The sequence below is a fragment of the Leucopleurus acutus genome (genome assembly GCF_964270905.1).
Source record: "Leucopleurus acutus genome assembly, chromosome: 20".
In the NCBI taxonomy this organism is placed as follows: domain Eukaryota; kingdom Metazoa; phylum Chordata; class Mammalia; order Artiodactyla; family Delphinidae; genus Leucopleurus; species Leucopleurus acutus.
In genome coordinates this window covers 29111735-29130016 of record NC_139162.1, presented here as the reverse complement: position 1 = coordinate 29130016, position 18282 = coordinate 29111735, and the positions used below count along the sequence as shown (strand labels likewise).

Genomic DNA, 18282 nt, shown 5'->3' with positions numbered 1-18282 from the left:
GTAGCCGGTCCACCCCCACGCCAGGGTGGAGGTTCCCTAATCATGGGATGCTTCCCCAGGGACGGCATCATTGTAGGTGATAGGCAGACCTGGCGGTAAATAACAAAGCGAGACAAGTGGATAGAGTTCCCTTTGAGTAGTCCTGACAGTTACTCACCGTGGAGTCCATGCCAAGCCTTGTTAGTCACTTTTGCTCTTTGAGTTGTCACACCAACCGGGAAGGGAGACAGCAGTCCGGAGCCCGGTTCCCAAAGTCCGAAGTCCCTACAGTACCGGGAGGCTACTGAGGCAGGCACACAGGGCTGGGGAGTGGTGCCCTGCTTCTGTGTTTTTGTCGCTTCGCAGCTGAAAGAGGGAGTCAGTGAGCAAGGTCCCCTTTGGCCCAGAGCCGTGTCCTCGGCCCGTCTCTGCCATGTCCAGCTCCATCCTGGGGGCGACCAAGGTGACACCGGAGGAATGTATTTATGATTTTGTGGCTACCTTCTGACTCTCTCCTTCAGTAGCGTTCGAGAGGTTTCTTCTGGTATAACGTATTTCAGAAAATCACTGAAAAGAAAATGGTAAGGAAATCCTGATGCAGGTGACAGCAGAAGTGGCAGGACCCTTCTGTGTCTGTGAGGAGGACACCGACTGTGCTCCTCACGGCCTTCTATCTGTAGTGTCGACGGCTCTTTGCGTGAAGGCAGGATAACCCTCTCGGGGGTACTGGTCCCACGCTCACAGGGTCGATGGGGACGGCCCAGAGCCCAGAGCTAAACACACCGTCCTCGCTTGCGTGTCTGGAAGGAGAACAGTGTCTCCTAGGCTGATGATAACAAATAAATCAATAGATAAATAAATGAATGGGTGATGTGATCGATTGCTCACTGAGTGCCCAGTATATTCTGACCTTCTTTGCATGTATTCAGTTCTTTAATCCCGAGAGCCAGACACTGTTATTTTCCCTTTAGAGCAGAGCAGACGGAGCCACAGAGGTTATGTCCCATGGCTGTACGTGGCACAGACGGGACTGGCCCTCCTGCAGGCTGACTGCAGCCCCGCGCCCAACCGGACACCGTGTCTTCCCACGAAGGGTGAGAACACTGAACACCTGGCACAGAGGCAGCAGTGGGAGAGCCCTGAGCCGGCAGCCAGAACCCTCCGCACAGCTCTGTGACCTCTCTGGGCTTCGGCCTCCCACCTCTGCAGCCAGGAGCACAGCTGGACTGTCTCCGAAGACCCTGCAGCCCTGAAAAAGGAGAGGCCGGATTCAGCCTCCAGTGATGTCATAACCGGCACCGTGTGGCCGGGAGGTGAGACAGCTGCAGTGTAGGTTTAGTCCTCTGAGTATAGGCTGTGTGCCCTTGGGTAGGTTGCTTAACCTCTCTGGAATTGGCACCATCACTCCAGACCATGCAGGTTCACCGAGTCTGTCCAAACGCTGTGGCGGTGACTCGTTCCACGGGGCTTGTTGGAGGACATCCCCACGCCCTCTGGCACTGGATAAGCAAGGTTCCTATCCATCTCTGCCCTCGCCATGAGCTTGCTTGCAAACCAGGGAGCCTTTCTCCAGGAGCTTGTCGGGAGCTCAAGGATTCTCTGTGCACAGATGTCAGTGTGGAGAGAGCGATCGTACGGGACACCGTGGGGGAAGCCCGAGCTGGGAGCCAGGCCACTATCTCGCTTATTCCCCCTCATTGAAATTATTCTTTTGTATCGAAAGGAGGAAATGAAATCTCAGAGAGTATCAGTGACTTGCCAGGTCAGGAAGTGGCACGGTGGCTGTGAACCTGAGTGCCTGACGCCGACGCCCACGCACGCAGCACGGGCCGGCTCCCGAAATGCCCTGTGCACTCGGGGCACCTGTGGCCCATCTTGGTCCTGACTTCTGAGCCACGTGTCTCCTCTTTCTCTCGGAGTGCCCATCCAATAGGAGTTCCCTCCCCAGACCGCCAGGGGGCCCAACAGCTGAAATACACTCCCTGTTCCCTCAGCACACACTTGTTGCTAATAAACCCCACCAGGCCCCCCCCCCCCCCGCCACGCACTGCAGCACCACCATCACTCTGCAGAGGAACACGTGAAGTCCTTCTTCTGAAACCAGGTCTCAGGGAAACAGCCGGGAAATTCCCACCAAATCCAAATCACTTTCTTTCGGGGTGTCAGGTAGCCACGGGCTGGTTTTTGAGGGAAGGGAAGATGTCAGCCTGACCTAGGGAGGTACTTGCGAAGATTCAGAGCCAAGCCCCCGCAGGGAGCTGTCACGGGTGGCGAGTGTCCTGTCCGTAGCCCTGGGCAAGCCAAGACTGATGTTCCCTGTGGGGAGGCAGGGGGCAGAGCTGCTCCAGGCGTGTGTGGTCCACACAGTGGGGCATCTGTGAAGTGTTCCCAGGACTCGGGCACACTTTCAACGTACGTGCAGCATATGAGAGCGTCCAGTTTTCAGAATTGCTCCTCCACGTGTGAAGGTGGTTTTACGTGTTGAAGGGAAAACTGGGTGTCACATATCGTGTCCTTTGACGTGTTTTCTTAGCGATCCGTTTTACTGACCAGGGTGAAAACTGTGGCAGAAAATACAAAGAGGTCTTTCCAGGGTGTTTTAGACGCAAGCCCCGTGCAGAAGTCACACGAGAGGGGTGTGGGATTCCATCCCCTCTGGGTACTTTTCTAGGCTCTCATCACCGAGCGCTGAGTTTGGCAGGGGCCCCCAGAGAAGGAAAATGAGAAATGGGCAACTTTCTCTGCAATCCATACTCCTAAGGGGAATAGAGGGAGTGTGTCCTCTGCGTGTCCAATGCCCTATGTCATCTGGCGAGGGTATCCTTTGGAGCTGAGAAACGGAAGCTCAAATGAACCTAAGCGGCTAAGACGCTCAGTGTGTGTGTTTTGGGGGTGTGGGGTGTGTGGGGGGGTACTCTTTGGTCCAGAGCCGAGGTCTCTGCACGTCCAGTCCAGTTCCCCACGCCAGCCCCGATGGGCACGGAGTCTCTTTGTCCAAGACAGACCAAGGAAGACAGAGCCAGAATAAAGTCAACAGCTTTTATTACAACTCACAGATTTCATAGAAAAAGGAATGTAGCGTCAGGTCCGGTTGTATGAAAAACGGTAAAATGCAGGTTTGTCCTGGTTGCTCTGTGGACACCCGGGGCAGGCTCTCCGCGACATCAGGCACAGCAGCTGCACTTGTCCGAGGCCCCTTTGCAGACGCAGCCCTGGGCACACTTGGCGCAGCCCACGGGGCAGCAGGAGCAGCAGCCTGGGGAGGCAAGGGCAGCGTGCAGTCGGACCACGCGTTGTCCGGAACCACCCTTCCCAGCAGCAGGCCTGGCCCCAGCCGCCCTCGGGCCCAGACCCTGAGTTTACGATGGTGTCCTCTGTCCTGAGGTCATTGCTCTCAGACACTAGGTTCAGGTTGCCCGGCCCATCTGTGCCCAGGACAGGGCACAGCGCCTTGGAGAGACAGTGAGCAGGGCCTCTGGGGACAAGAGAAAGCCAGCCCCCAGCACCACCAGTGATGTGAGCCAAGTCCTCAGGATCAAAGTGGAGGCAAAGCCCGCACAGAGCAGCTCCCGCTCGGGATAGGGGAGCTCTGGGCTGCTTCGACAGGAAGGGGCTGCACCGGGTCCGAGAAGCCACGCACGGCCGCTGGTTCCGGTCCCTAAAGTGCTTCAGTCCCTGAGAGGATTCGGAAGCGTGACTCAGGAGGCAGGAGGACTAGTTCTAGTGACAGGTCTGAGGTTGTTTGTCGGTGACCCGTCTGGGCCTCAGTCTCCCTGTTCTCTAGTGCGCGCCTGGGTCTCGGTCGTGCCGAAGGTGATTCCAGCTCTGACTGTGAATCCCTTCCTGGCGAGGGGGGTGCCGGGAAGTCTGGTCACTGTCCTGCTCCTGCCTGCCTGCTGAGCTCTGGGCTCCCTCCTCGCACTCAGCCCAGACCCCGCCTTCCCAGAGAAGGCCCCGCACACTCACTCTTCTTGCAGGAGGCGCATCTGCAGGCTTTGCAGGTGCAGGAGCCAGCGCAGCCGCAGGAGCCGCCTGCCGGGAAGGGAAAGGAGGCCAGCAGTGAGCAGGGACGGGGATGCAGGAGCCACAGCAGACGGTCAGCAATGCCTCCCTGAGCCCTCCTCCTCTGTCAGGACCCAGCCCTGGGAGCTCGTGTCCACTCGGGCGGATAGAGAAGCCCCAGCTCCTCTCTTCTGGTCCAAGGAGAGTAGGTCCCCTCCTGATGGGACTCCACAGGGAAGGTCCCGGGCTCCAGACGCAGCCCAGGCCGACTGGGGCCGGGGGCCGGGGCCCATGGCCTGAACCCCAAAGAGGCAGCGTCCCCTCCTCCCATCAAATCGTGGCAGGTCCGAGGCCTCCTCCAAACGCTGGCTCCTGGTCTAGCAATCCCCTGACCTGCCGGGTGACCTCAAGAAGGACAGCCTGGAGCCTCCGTGCCCTCAGTGTCAACGGAGAGGCAAAGGGAGACGGACGTGCCCTCAGGAGCCTGGCTACCGAGAAAGCCCTGGACCCGTGACAGGAGTCCTCCTGAGCTCAAAACTCAAAGCCCTCCCTTCTCGTCCTGTGCCCGGGAAGGGGGCATCCTAAGGCTCAAAGGCAGGGCTCCCTTACCAGTGGGGCAGGAGCACTTGGGGTCCATCTGGAGGAGGAGTGAGGCCCGAGGTCCAAAGCAAGGGGCGAAGCCGCTGCACGGGTCCGGTGGGGGCCGTGTGGGAGCGAGGAGCCCGGGGGCTGAGTTATAGGCCGAGGAGGCGGCCCGGGCGCAGAGGCCCCGCCCCCGCCTTGCACCCGCCCCGCGGCTCCGCGCCCGCGCCGCCCGCGCCGCCCGTGCCGCCCGCAGCGCCCTGGGCCGGGCTGTGAGCAACAGGCGGGGCCGAGCGCACGATTCCACGTCGGTGCCGGCTGGAGCGGAGGAACCGGGTGCCGTGCGGTAAGCCGTGTCCCAGCCCCCCGGCCGCCCCTTCCCAATGTGCCCGACGGGAGCAGCCGCCGTGTTGGCGGGTTGTGCAGGAATCCGGCTCCCGCGTCCTCCGGTCTTCCCCGCCCCAGGCCCCGCGCCGCCGGCCTCCGGGTCGCCATTTCCTGCAGCCCGAGAACAGCCCCCGCCTCCCGCTCGTGTCCCTGGCTTGGCTGGAGCCGGGGAGCGGTGTCAGAGAGCGCAGGCGGATGTGACCCTCACCACCGTTTGGCCGACCCCATGTGTCCCCGGGCGTTGCCAGCCCCGGTCCCCACCACGGTCCTTTGGAAGCGTTTTTCCGGTACCGCCTCCTGTAACCGCAGCGCGGTGAACGTGGCCTTCAGCCGCGAGGCGTCTCTTGTGTTTTCCTTTCCTGGAGGGATCCTGGCTCATTTGTCCGGGGGCTTCTTTGCCTGAACTTTCCAGGGGCGCTCCTCACTGTAGCCGGTCCACCCCCACGCCAGGGTGGAGGTTCCCTAATCATGGGATGCTTCCCCAGGGACGGCATCATTGTAGGTGATAGGCAGACCTGGCGGTAAATAACAAAGCGAGACAAGTGGATAGAGTTCCCTTTGAGTAGTCCTGACAGTTACTCACCGTGGAGTCCATGCCAAGCCTTGTTAGTCACTTTTGCTCTTTGAGTTGTCACACCAACCGGGAAGGGAGACAGCAGTCCGGAGCCCGGTTCCCAAAGTCCGAAGTCCCTACAGTACCGGGAGGCTACTGAGGCAGGCACACAGGGCTGGGGAGTGGTGCCCTGCTTCTGTGTTTTTGTCGCTTCGCAGCTGAAAGAGGGAGTCAGTGAGCAAGGTCCCCTTTGGCCCAGAGCCGTGTCCTCGGCCCGTCTCTGCCATGTCCAGCTCCATCCTGGGGGCGACCAAGGTGACACCGGAGGAATGTATTTATGATTTCGTGGCTACCTTCTGACTCTCTCCTTCAGTAGCGTTCGAGAGGTTTCTTCTGGTATAACGTATTTCAGAAAATCACTGAAAAGAAAATGGTAAGGAAATCCTGATGCAGGTGACAGCAGAAGTGGCAGGACCCTTCTGTGTCTGTGAGGAGGACACCGACTGTGCTCCTCACGGCCTTCTATCTGTAGTGTCGACGGCTCTTTGCGTGAAGGCAGGATAACCCTCTCGGGGGTACTGGTCCCACGCTCACAGGGTCGATGGGGACGGCCCAGAGCCCAGAGCTAAACACACCGTCCTCGCTTGCGTGTCTGGAAGGAGAACAGTGTCTCCTAGGCTGATGATAACAAATAAATCAATAGATAAATAAATGAATGGGTGATGTGATCGATTGCTCACTGAGTGCCCAGTATATTCTGACCTTCTTTGCATGTATTCAGTTCTTTAATCCCGAGAGCCAGACACTGTTATTTTCCCTTTAGAGCAGAGCAGACGGAGCCACAGAGAGGTTATGTCCCATGGCTGTACGTGGCACAGATGGGACTGGCCCTCCTGCAGGCTGACTGCAGCCCCGCGCCCAACCGGACACCGTGTCATCCCACGAAGGGTGAGAACACTGAACACCTGGCACAGAGGCAGCAGTGGGAGAGCCCTGAGCCGGCAGCCAGAACCCTCCGCACAGCTCTGTGACCTCTCTGGGCTTCGGCCTCCCACCTCTGCAGCCAGGAGCACAGCTGGACTGTCTCCGAAGACCCTGCAGCCCTGAAAAAGGAGAGGCCGGATTCAGCCTCCAGTGATGTCATAACCGGCACCGTGTGGCCGGGAGGTGAGACAGCTGCAGTGTAGGTTTAGTCCTCTGAGTATAGGCTGTGTGCCCTTGGGTAGGTTGCTTAACCTCTCTGGAATTGGCACCATCACTCCAGACCATGCAGGTTCACCGAGTCTGTCCAAACGCTGTGGCGGTGACTCGTTCCACGGGGCTTGTTGGAGGACATCCCCACGCCCTCTGGCACTGGATAAGCAAGGTTCCTATCCATCTCTGCCCTCGCCATGAGCTTGCTTGCAAACCAGGGAGCCTTTCTCCAGGAGCTTGTCGGGAGCTCAAGGATTCTCTGTGCACAGATGTCAGTGTGGAGAGAGCGATCGTACGGGACACCGTGGGGGAAGCCCGAGCTGGGAGCCAGGCCACTATCTCGCTTATTCCCCCTCATTGAAATTATTCTTTTGTATCGAAAGGAGGAAATGAAATCTCAGAGAGTATCAGTGACTTGCCAGGTCAGGAAGTGGCACGGTGGCTGTGAACCTGAGTGCCTGACGCCGACGCCCACGCACGCAGCACGGGCCGGCTCCCGAAATGCCCTGTGCACTCGGGGCACCTGTGGCCCATCTTGGTCCTGACTTCTGAGCCACGTGTCTCCTCTTTCTCTCGGAGTGCCCATCCAATAGGAGTTCCCTCCCCAGACCGCCAGGGGGCCCAACAGCTGAAATACACTCCCTGTTCCCTCAGCACACACTTGTTGCTAATAAACCCCACCAGGCCCCCCCCCCCCCCCCCGCCACGCACTGCAGCACCACCATCACTCTGCAGAGGAACACGTGAAGTCCTTCTTCTGAAACCAGGTCTCAGGGAAACAGCCGGGAAATTCCCACCAAATCCAAATCACTTTCTTTCGGGGTGTCAGGTAGCCACGGGCTGGTTTTTGAGGGAAGGGAAGATGTCAGCCTGACCTAGGGAGGTACTTGCGAAGATTCAGAGCCAAGCCCCCGCAGGGAGCTGTCACGGGTGGCGAGTGTCCTGTCCGTAGCCCTGGGCAAGCCAAGACTGATGTTCCCTGTGGGGAGGCAGGGGGCAGAGCTGCTCCAGGCGTGTGTGGTCCACACAGTGGGGCATCTGTGAAGTGTTCCCAGGACTCGGGCACACTTTCAACGTACGTGCAGCATATGAGAGCGTCCAGTTTTCAGAATTGCTCCTCCACGTGTGAAGGTGGTTTTACGTGTTGAAGGGAAAACTGGGTGTCACATATCGTGTCCTTTGACGTGTTTTCTTAGCGATCCGTTTTACTGACCAGGGTGAAAACTGTGGCAGAAAATACAAAGAGGTCTTTCCAGGGTGTTTTAGACGCAAGCCCCGTGCAGAAGTCACACGAGAGGGGTGTGGGATTCCATCCCCTCTGGGTACTTTTCTAGGCTCTCATCACCGAGCGCTGAGTTTGGCAGGGGCCCCCAGAGAAGGAAAATGAGAAATGGGCAACTTTCTCTGCAATCCATACTCCTAAGGGGAATAGAGGGAGTGTGTCCTCTGCGTGTCCAATGCCCTATGTCATCTGGCGAGGGTATCCTTTGGAGCTGAGAAACGGAAGCTCAAATGAACCTAAGCGGCTAAGACGCTCAGTGTGTGTGTTTTGGGGGTGTGGGGTGTGTGGGGGGGTACTCTTTGGTCCAGAGCCGAGGTCTCTGCACGTCCAGTCCAGTTCCCCACGCCAGCCCCGATGGGCACGGAGTCTCTTTGTCCAAGACAGACCAAGGAAGACAGAGCCAGAATAAAGTCAACAGCTTTTATTACAACTCACAGATTTCATAGAAAAAGGAATGTAGCGTCAGGTCCGGTTGTATGAAAAACGGTAAAATGCAGGTTTGTCCTGGTTGCTCTGTGGACACCCGGGGCAGGCTCTCCGCGACATCAGGCACAGCAGCTGCACTTGTCCGAGGCCCCTTTGCAGACGCAGCCCTGGGCACACTTGGCGCAGCCCACGGGGCAGCAGGAGCAGCAGCCTGGGGAGGCAAGGGCAGCGTGCAGTCGGACCACGCGTTGTCCGGAACCACCCTTCCCAGCAGCAGGCCTGGCCCCAGCCGCCCTCGGGCCCAGACCCTGAGTTTACGATGGTGTCCTCTGTCCTGAGGTCATTGCTCTCAGACACTAGGTTCAGGTTGCCCGGCCCATCTGTGCCCAGGACAGGGCACAGCGCCTTGGAGAGACAGTGAGCAGGGCCTCTGGGGACAAGAGAAAGCCAGCCCCCAGCACCACCAGTGATGTGAGCCAAGTCCTCAGGATCAAAGTGGAGGCAAAGCCCGCACAGAGCAGCTCCCGCTCGGGATAGGGGAGCTCTGGGCTGCTTCGACAGGAAGGGGCTGCACCGGGTCCGAGAAGCCACGCACGGCCGCTGGTTCCGGTCCCTAAAGTGCTTCAGTCCCTGAGAGGATTCGGAAGCGTGACTCAGGAGGCAGGAGGACTAGTTCTAGTGACAGGTCTGAGGTTGTTTGTCGGTGACCCGTCTGGGCCTCAGTCTCCCTGTTCTCTAGTGCGCGCCTGGGTCTCGGTCGTGCCGAAGGTGATTCCAGCTCTGACTGTGAATCCCTTCCTGGCGAGGGGGGTGCCGGGAAGTCTGGTCACTGTCCTGCTCCTGCCTGCCTGCTGAGCTCTGGGCTCCCTCCTCGCACTCAGCCCAGACCCCGCCTTCCCAGAGAAGGCCCCGCACACTCACTCTTCTTGCAGGAGGCGCATCTGCAGGCTTTGCAGGTGCAGGAGCCAGCGCAGCCGCAGGAGCCGCCTGCCGGGAAGGGAAAGGAGGCCAGCAGTGAGCAGGGACGGGGATGCAGGAGCCACAGCAGACGGTCAGCAATGCCTCCCTGAGCCCTCCTCCTCTGTCAGGACCCAGCCCTGGGAGCTCGTGTCCACTCGGGCGGATAGAGAAGCCCCAGCTCCTCTCTTCTGGTCCAAGGAGAGTAGGTCCCCTCCTGATGGGACTCCACAGGGAAGGTCCCGGGCTCCAGACGCAGCCCAGGCCGACTGGGGCCGGGGGCCGGGGCCCATGGCCTGAACCCCAAAGAGGCAGCGTCCCCTCTGCCCATCAAATCGTGGCAGGTCCGAGGCCTCCTCCAAACGCTGGCTCCCGGTCTAGCAATCCCCTGACCTGCCGGGTGACCTCAAGAAGGACAGCCTGGAGCCTCCGTGCCCTCAGTGTCAACGGAGAGGCAAAGGGAGACGGACGTGCCCTCAGGAGCCTGGCTACCGAGAAAGCCCTGGACCCGTGACAGGAGTCCTCCTGAGCTCAAAACTCAAAGCCCTCCCTTCTCGTCCTGTGCCCGGGAAGGGGGCATCCTAAGGCTCAAAGGCAGGGCTCCCTTACCAGTGGGGCAGGAGCACTTGGGGTCCATCTGGAGGAGGAGTGAGGCCCGAGGTCCAAAGCAAGGGGCGAAGCCGCTTCACGGGTCCGGTGGGGGCCGTGTGGGAGCGAGGAGCCCGGGGGCTGAGTTATAGGCCGAGGAGGCGGCCCGGGCGCAGAGGCCCCGCCCCCGCCTTGCACCCGCCCCGCGGCTCCGCGCCCGCGCCGCCCGCGCCGCCCGTGCCGCCCGCAGCGCCCTGGGCCGGGCTGTGAGCAACAGGCGGGGCCGAGCGCACGATTCCACGTCGGTGCCGGCTGGAGCGGAGGAACCGGGTGCCGTGCGGTAAGCCGTGTCCCAGCCCCCCGGCCGCCCCTTCCCAATGTGCCCGACGGGAGCAGCCGCCGTGTTGGCGGGTTGTACAGGAATCCGGCTCCCGCGTCCTCCGGTCTTCCCCGCCCCAGGCCCCGCGCCGCCGGCCTCCGGGTCGCCGTTTCCTGCTGCCCGAGAACAGCCCCCGCCTCCCGCTCGTGTCCCTGGCTTGGCTGGAGCCGGGGAGCGGTGTCAGAGAGCGCAGGCGGATGTGACCCTCACCACCGTTTGGCCGACCCCATGTGTCCCCGGGCGTTGCCAGCCCCGGTCCCCACCACGGTCCTTTGGAAGCGTTTTTCCGGTACCGCCTCCTGTAACCGCAGCGCGGTGAACGTGGCCTTCAGCCGCGAGGCGTCTCTTGTGTTTTCCTTTCCTGGAGGGATCCTGGCTCATTTGTCCGGGGGCTTCTTTGCCTGAACTTTCCAGGGGCGCTCCTCACTGTAGCCGGTCCACCCCCACGCCAGGGTGGAGGTTCCCTAATCATGGGATGCTTCCCCAGGGACGGCATCATTGTAGGTGATAGGCACACCTGGCGGTAAATAACAAAGCGAGACAAGTGGATAGAGTTCCCTTTGAGTAGTCCTGACAGTTACTCACCGTGGAGTCCATGCCAAGCCTTGTTAGTCACTTCTGCTCTTTGAGTTGTCACACCAACCGGGAAGGGAGACAGCAGTCCGGAGCCCGGTTCCCAAAGTCCGAAGTCCCTACAGTACCGGGAGGCTACTGAGGCAGGCACACAGGGCTGGGGAGTGGTGCCCTGCTTCTGTGTTTTTGTCGCTTCGCAGCTGAAAGAGGGAGTCAGTGAGCAAGGTCCCCTTTGGCCCAGAGCCGTGTCCTCGGCCCGTCTCTGCCATGTCCAGCTCCATCCTGGGGGCGACCAAGGTGACACCGGAGGAATGTATTTATGATTTCGTGGCTACCTTCTGACTCTCTCCTTCAGTAGCGTTCGAGAGGTTTCTTCTGGTATAACGTATTTCAGAAAATCACTGAAAAGAAAATGGTAAGGAAATCCTGATGCAGGTGACAGCAGAAGTGGCAGGACCCTTCTGTGTCTGTGAGGAGGACACCGACTGTGCTCCTCACGGCCTTCTATCTGTAGTGTCGACGGCTCTTTGCGTGAAGGCAGGATAACCCTCTCGGGGGTACTGGTCCCACGCTCACAGGGTCGATGGGGACGGCCCAGAGCCCAGAGCTAAACACACCGTCCTCGCTTGCGTGTCTGGAAGGAGAACAGTGTCTCCTAGGCTGATGATAACAAATAAATCAATAGATAAATAAATGAATGGGTGATGTGATCGATTGCTCACTGAGTGCCCAGTATATTCTGACCTTCTTTGCATGTATTCAGTTCTTTAATCCCGAGAGCCAGACACTGTTATTTTCCCTTTAGAGCAGAGCAGACGGAGCCACAGAGAGGTTATGTCCCATGGCTGTACGTGGCACAGATGGGACGGGCCCTCCTGCAGGCTGACTGCAGCCCCGCGCCCAACCGGACACCGTGTCATCCCACGAAGGGTGAGAACACTGAACACCTGGCACAGAGGCAGCAGTGGGAGAGCCCTGAGCCGGCAGCCAGAACCCTCCGCACAGCTCTGTGACCTCTCTGGGCTTCGGCCTCCCACCTCTGCAGCCAGGAGCACAGCTGGACTGTCTCCGAAGACCCTGCAGCCCTGAAAAAGGAGAGGCCGGATTCAGCCTCCAGTGATGTCATAACCGGCACCGTGTGGCCGGGAGGTGAGACAGCTGCAGTGTAGGTTTAGTCCTCTGAGTATAGGCTGTGTGCCCTTGGGTAGGTTGCTTAACCTCTCTGGAATTGGCACCATCACTCCAGACCATGCAGGTTCACCGAGTCTGTCCAAACGCTGTGGCGGTGACTCGTTCCACGGGGCTTGTTGGAGGACATCCCCACGCCCTCTGGCACTGGATAAGCAAGGTTCCTATCCATCTCTGCCCTCGCCATGAGCTTGCTTGCAAACCAGGGAGCCTTTCTCCAGGAGCTTGTCGGGAGCTCAAGGATTCTCTGTGCACAGATGTCAGTGTGGAGAGAGCGATCGTACGGGACACCGTGGGGGAAGCCCGAGCTGGGAGCCAGGCCACTATCTCGCTTATTCCCCCTCATTGAAATTATTCTTTTGTATCGAAAGGAGGAAATGAAATCTCAGAGAGTATCAGTGACTTGCCAGGTCAGGAAGTGGCACGGTGGCTGTGAACCTGAGTGCCTGACGCCGACGCCCACGCACGCAGCACGGGCCGGCTCCCGAAATGCCCTGTGCACTCGGGGCACCTGTGGCCCATCTTGGTCCTGACTTCTGAGCCACGTGTCTCCTCTTTCTCTCGGAGTGCCCATCCAATAGGAGTTCCCTCCCCAGACCGCCAGGGGGCCCAACAGCTGAAATACACTCCCTGTTCCCTCAGCACACACTTGTTGCTAATAAACCCCACCAGGCCCCCCCCCCCCCCCCCCGCCACGCACTGCAGCACCACCATCACTCTGCAGAGGAACACGTGAAGTCCTTCTTCTGAAACCAGGTCTCAGGGAAACAGCCGGGAAATTCCCACCAAATCCAAATCACTTTCTTTCGGGGTGTCAGGTAGCCACGGGCTGGTTTTTGAGGGAAGGGAAGATGTCAGCCTGACCTAGGGAGGTACTTGCGAAGATTCAGAGCCAAGCCCCCGCAGGGAGCTGTCACGGGTGGCGAGTGTCCTGTCCGTAGCCCTGGGCAAGCCAAGACTGATGTTCCCTGTGGGGAGGCAGGGGGCAGAGCTGCTCCAGGCGTGTGTGGTCCACACAGTGGGGCATCTGTGAAGTGTTCCCAGGACTCGGGCACACTTTCAACGTACGTGCAGCATATGAGAGCGTCCAGTTTTCAGAATTGCTCCTCCACGTGTGAAGGTGGTTTTACGTGTTGAAGGGAAAACTGGGTGTCACATATCGTGTCCTTTGACGTGTTTTCTTAGCGATCCGTTTTACTGACCAGGGTGAAAACTGTGGCAGAAAATACAAAGAGGTCTTTCCAGGGTGTTTTAGACGCAAGCCCCGTGCAGAAGTCACACGAGAGGGGTGTGGGATTCCATCCCCTCTGGGTACTTTTCTAGGCTCTCATCACCGAGCGCTGAGTTTGGCAGGGGCCCCCAGAGAAGGAAAATGAGAAATGGGCAACTTTCTCTGCAATCCATACTCCTAAGGGGAATAGAGGGAGTGTGTCCTCTGCGTGTCCAATGCCCTATGTCATCTGGCGAGGGTATCCTTTGGAGCTGAGAAACGGAAGCTCAAATGAACCTAAGCGGCTAAGACGCTCAGTGTGTGTGTTTTGGGGGTGTGGGGTGTGTGGGGGGGTACTCTTTGGTCCAGAGCCGAGGTCTCTGCACGTCCAGTCCAGTTCCCCACGCCAGCCCCGATGGGCACGGAGTCTCTTTGTCCAAGACAGACCAAGGAAGACAGAGCCAGAATAAAGTCAACAGCTTTTATTACAACTCACAGATTTCATAGAAAAAGGAATGTAGCGTCAGGTCCGGTTGTATGAAAAACGGTAAAATGCAGGTTTGTCCTGGTTGCTCTGTGGACACCCGGGGCAGGCTCTCCGCGACATCAGGCACAGCAGCTGCACTTGTCCGAGGCCCCTTTGCAGACGCAGCCCTGGGCACACTTGGCGCAGCCCACGGGGCAGCAGGAGCAGCAGCCTGGGGAGGCAAGGGCAGCGTGCAGTCGGACCACGCGTTGTCCGGAACCACCCTTCCCAGCAGCAGGCCTGGCCCCAGCCGCCCTCGGGCCCAGACCCTGAGTTTACGATGGTGTCCTCTGTCCTGAGGTCATTGCTCTCAGACACTAGGTTCAGGTTGCCCGGCCCATCTGTGCCCAGGACAGGGCACAGCGCCTTGGAGAGACAGTGAGCAGGGCCTCTGGGGACAAGAGAAAGCCAGCCCCCAGCACCACCAGTGATGTGAGCCAAGTCCTCAGGATCAAAGTGGAGGCAAAGCCCGCACAGAGCAGCTCCCGCTCGGGATAGGGGAGCTCTGGGCTGCTTCGACAGGAAGGGGCTGCACCGGGTCCGAGAAGCCACGCACGGCCGCTGGTTCCGGTCCCTAAAGTGCTTCAGTCCCTGAGAGGATTCGGAAGCGTGACTCAGGAGGCAGGAGGACTAGTTCTAGTGACAGGTCTGAGGTTGTTTGTCGGTGACCCGTCTGGGCCTCAGTCTCCCTGTTCTCTAGTGCGCGCCTGGGTCTCGGTCGTGCCGAAGGTGATTCCAGCTCTGACTGTGAATCCCTTCCTGGCGAGGGGGGTGCCGGGAAGTCTGGTCACTGTCCTGCTCCTGCCTGCCTGCTGAGCTCTGGGCTCCCTCCTCGCACTCAGCCCAGACCCCGCCTTCCCAGAGAAGGCCCCGCACACTCACTCTTCTTGCAGGAGGCGCATCTGCAGGCTTTGCAGGTGCAGGAGCCAGCGCAGCCGCAGGAGCCGCCTGCCGGGAAGGGAAAGGAGGCCAGCAGTGAGCAGGGACGGGGATGCAGGAGCCACAGCAGACGGTCAGCAATGCCTCCCTGAGCCCTCCTCCTCTGTCAGGACCCAGCCCTGGGAGCTCGTGTCCACTCGGGCGGATAGAGAAGCCCCAGCTCCTCTCTTCTGGTCCAAGGAGAGTAGGTCCCCTCCTGATGGGACTCCACAGGGAAGGTCCCGGGCTCCAGACGCAGCCCAGGCCGACTGGGGCCGGGGGCCGGGGCCCATGGCCTGAACCCCAAAGAGGCAGCGTCCCCTCTGCCCATCAAATCGTGGCAGGTCCGAGGCCTCCTCCAAACGCTGGCTCCCGGTCTAGCAATCCCCTGACCTGCCGGGTGACCTCAAGAAGGACAGCCTGGAGCCTCCGTGCCCTCAGTGTCAACGGAGAGGCAAAGGGAGACGGACGTGCCCTCAGGAGCCTGGCTACCGAGAAAGCCCTGGACCCGTGACAGGAGTCCTCCTGAGCTCAAAACTCAAAGCCCTCCCTTCTCGTCCTGTGCCCGGGAAGGGGGCATCCTAAGGCTCAAAGGCAGGGCTCCCTTACCAGTGGGGCAGGAGCACTTGGGGTCCATCTGGAGGAGGAGTGAGGCCCGAGGTCCAAAGCAAGGGGCGAAGCCGCTTCACGGGTCCGGTGGGGGCCGTGTGGGAGCGAGGAGCCCGGGGGCTGAGTTATAGGCCGAGGAGGCGGCCCGGGCGCAGAGGCCCCGCCCCCGCCTTGCACCCGCCCCGCGGCTCCGCGCCCGCGCCGCCCGCGCCGCCCGTGCCGCCCGCAGCGCCCTGGGCCGGGCTGTGAGCAACAGGCGGGGCCGAGCGCACGATTCCACGTCGGTGCCGGCTGGAGCGGAGGAACCGGGTGCCGTGCGGTAAGCCGTGTCCCAGCCCCCTGGCCGCCCCTTCCCAATGTGCCCGACGGGAGCAGCCGCCGTGTTGGCGGGTTGTGCAGGAATCCGGCTCCCGCGTCCTCCGGTCTTCCCCGCCCCAGGCCCCGCGCCGCCGGCCTCCGGGTCGCCGTTTCCTGCTGCCCGAGAACAGCCCCCGCCTCCCGCTCGTGTCCCTGGCTTGGCTGGAGCCGGGGAGCGGTGTCAGAGAGCGCAGGCGGATGTGACCCTCACCACCGTTTGGCCGACCCCATGTGTCCCCGGGCGTTGCCAGCCCCGGTCCCCACCACGGTCCTTTGGAAGCGTTTTTCCGGTACCGCCTCCTGTAACCGCAGCGCGGTGAACGTGGCCTTCAGCCGCGAGGCGTCTCTTGTGTTTTCCTTTCCTGGAGGGATCCTGGCTCATTTGTCCGGGGGCTTCTTTGCCTGAACTTTCCAGGGGCGCTCCTCACTGTAGCCGGTCCACCCCCACGCCAGGGTGGAGGTTCCCTAATCATGGGATGCTTCCCCAGGGACGGCATCATTGTAGGTGATAGGCACACCTGGCGGTAAATAACAAAGCGAGACAAGTGGATAGAGTTCCCTTTGAGTAGTCCTGACAGTTACTCACCGTGGAGTCCATGCCAAGCCTTGTTAGTCACTTCTGCTCTTTGAGTTGTCACACCAACCGGGAAGGGAGACAGCAGTCCGGAGCCCGGTTCCCAAAGTCCGAAGTCCCTACAGTACCGGGAGGCTACTGAGGCAGGCACACAGGGCTGGGGAGTGGTGCCCTGCTTCTGTGTTTTTGTCGCTTCGCAGCTGAAAGAGGGAGTCAGTGAGCAAGGTCCCCTTTGGCCCAGAGCCGTGTCCTCGGCCCGTCTCTGCCATGTCCAGCTCCATCCTGGGGGCGACCAAGGTGACACCGGAGGAATGTATTTATGATTTCGTGGCTACCTTCTGACTCTCTCCTTCAGTAGCGTTCGAGAGGTTTCTTCTGGTATAACGTATTTCAGAAAATCACTGAAAAGAAAATGGTAAGGAAATCCTGATGCAGGTGACAGCAGAAGTGGCAGGACCCTTCTGTGTCTGTGAGGAGGACACCGACTGTGCTCCTCACGGCCTTCTATCTGTAGTGTCGACGGCTCTTTGCGTGAAGGCAGGATAACCCTCTCGGGGGTACTGGTCCCACGCTCACAGGGTCGATGGGGACGGCCCAGAGCCCAGAGCTAAACACACCGTCCTCGCTTGCGTGTCTGGAAGGAGAACAGTGTCTCCTAGGCTGATGATAACAAATAAATCAATAGATAAATAAATGAATGGGTGATGTGATCGATTGCTCACTGAGTGCCCAGTATATTCTGACCTTCTTTGCATGTATTCAGTTCTTTAATCCCGAGAGCCAGACACTGTTATTTTCCCTTTAGAGCAGAGCAGACGGAGCCACAGAGAGGTTATGTCCCATGGCTGTAAGTGGCACAGATGGGACGGGCCCTCCTGCAGGCTGACTGCAGCCCCGCGCCCAACCGGACACCGTGTCATCCCACGAAGGGTGAGAACACTGAACACCTGGCACAGAGGCAGCAGTGGGAGAGCCCTGAGCCGGCAGCCAGAACCCTCCGCACAGCTCTGTGACCTCTCTGGGCTTCGGCCTCCCACCTCTGCAGCCAGGAGCACAGCTGGACTGTCTCCGAAGACCCTGCAGCCCTGAAAAAGGAGAGGCCGGATTCAGCCTCCAGTGATGTCATAACCGGCACCGTGTGGCCGGGAGGTGAGACAGCTGCAGTGTAGGTTTAGTCCTCTGAGTATAGGCTGTGTGCCCTTGGGTAGGTTGCTTAACCTCTCTGGAATTGGCACCATCACTCCAGACCATGCAGGTTCACCGAGTCTGTCCAAACGCTGTGGCGGTGACTCGTTCCACGGGGCTTGTTGGAGGACATCCCCACGCCCTCTGGCACTGGATAAGCAAGGTTCCTATCCATCTCTGCCCTCGCCATGAGCTTGCTTGCAAACCAGGGAGCCTTTCTCCAGGAGCTTGTCGGGAGCTCAAGGATTCTCTGTGCACAGATGTCAGTGTGGAGAGAGCGATCGTACGGGACACCGTGGGGGAAGCCCGAGCTGGGAGCCAGGCCACTATCTCGCTTATTCCCCCTCATTGAAATTATTCTTTTGTATCGAAAGGAGGAAATGAAATCTCAGAGAGTATCAGTGACTTGCCAGGTCAGGAAGTGGCACGGTGGCTGTGAACCTGAGTGCCTGACGCCGACGCCCACGCACGCAGCACGGGCCGGCTCCCGAAATGCCCTGTGCACTCGGGGCACCTGTGGCCCATCTTGGTCCTGACTTCTGAGCCACGTGTCTCCTCTTTCTCTCGGAGTGCCCATCCAATAGGAGTTCCCTCCCCAGACCGCCAGGGGGCCCAACAGCTGAAATACACTCCCTGTTCCCTCAGCACACACTTGTTGCTAATAAACCCCACCAGGCCCCCCCCCCCCCCCCCGCCACGCACTGCAGCACCACCATCACTCTGCAGAGGAACACGTGAAGTCCTTCTTCTGAAACCAGGTCTCAGGGAAACAGCCGGGAAATTCCCACCAAATCCAAATCACTTTCTTTCGGG

At 59.8% G+C, this 18282-nt stretch overlaps 3 protein-coding genes across 3 annotated transcripts; all 3 read right to left on the bottom strand.

The window, feature by feature from the left end:
* Positions 1 to 2992: 2992 nt before the first annotated feature.
* Positions 2993 to 4618, bottom strand: LOC309976933 (metallothionein-1E-like; the record flags this gene model as incomplete). Its single annotated transcript, XM_082862784.1, has 3 exons — positions 2993 to 3235; positions 3946 to 4011; positions 4591 to 4618. 3 exons carry the CDS (start codon positions 4616 to 4618, stop codon positions 3144 to 3146), a joined length of 186 nt encoding a protein of 61 aa, XP_082718910.1. The 3' UTR covers positions 2993 to 3143.
* Positions 4619 to 8373: 3755 nt separating this feature from the next.
* Positions 8374 to 10082, bottom strand: LOC309976926 (metallothionein-1E-like). The gene is made up of 3 exons (XM_082862777.1): positions 9972 to 10082; positions 9327 to 9392; positions 8374 to 8616 (listed from the first exon to the last, which is right to left on the bottom strand). The coding sequence occupies exons 1-3, from the start codon at positions 9997 to 9999 to the stop codon at positions 8525 to 8527; spliced, it is 186 nt and encodes a 61-aa protein (XP_082718903.1). The 5' UTR covers positions 10000 to 10082; the 3' UTR covers positions 8374 to 8524.
* A 3673-nt stretch (positions 10083 to 13755) lies between these two features.
* LOC309976929 (metallothionein-1E-like) lies at positions 13756 to 15464 on the bottom strand. Its single transcript, XM_082862780.1, has 3 exons — positions 15354 to 15464; positions 14709 to 14774; positions 13756 to 13998 (listed from the first exon to the last, which is right to left on the bottom strand). Exons 1-3 carry the CDS (start codon positions 15379 to 15381, stop codon positions 13907 to 13909), a joined length of 186 nt encoding a protein of 61 aa, XP_082718906.1. The 5' UTR covers positions 15382 to 15464; the 3' UTR covers positions 13756 to 13906.
* Between the last annotated feature and the right edge of the window lie 2818 nt (positions 15465 to 18282).

What these genes read in the sequence shown, in the direction of transcription:
- LOC309976929 (XM_082862780.1), bottom strand. Translation starts at nt 15,381, where the DNA reads ATGGACCCCAAGTGCTCCTGCCCCACTG. An exon ending in CAAGTGCTCCTGCCCCACTG is followed by an intron (nt 14,775 to 15,353) that starts GTAAGGGAGCCC and finishes CCTTCCCGGCAG; the next exon opens with GCGGCTCCTGCGGCTGCGCT. An exon ending in ATGCGCCTCCTGCAAGAAGA is followed by an intron (nt 13,999 to 14,708) that starts GTGAGTGTGCGG and finishes TTGCCTCCCCAG; the next exon opens with GCTGCTGCTCCTGCTGCCCC.
- LOC309976926 (XM_082862777.1), bottom strand. Translation starts at nt 9,999, where the DNA reads ATGGACCCCAAGTGCTCCTGCCCCACTG. An exon ending in CAAGTGCTCCTGCCCCACTG is followed by an intron (nt 9,393 to 9,971) that starts GTAAGGGAGCCC and finishes CCTTCCCGGCAG; the next exon opens with GCGGCTCCTGCGGCTGCGCT. An exon ending in ATGCGCCTCCTGCAAGAAGA is followed by an intron (nt 8,617 to 9,326) that starts GTGAGTGTGCGG and finishes TTGCCTCCCCAG; the next exon opens with GCTGCTGCTCCTGCTGCCCC.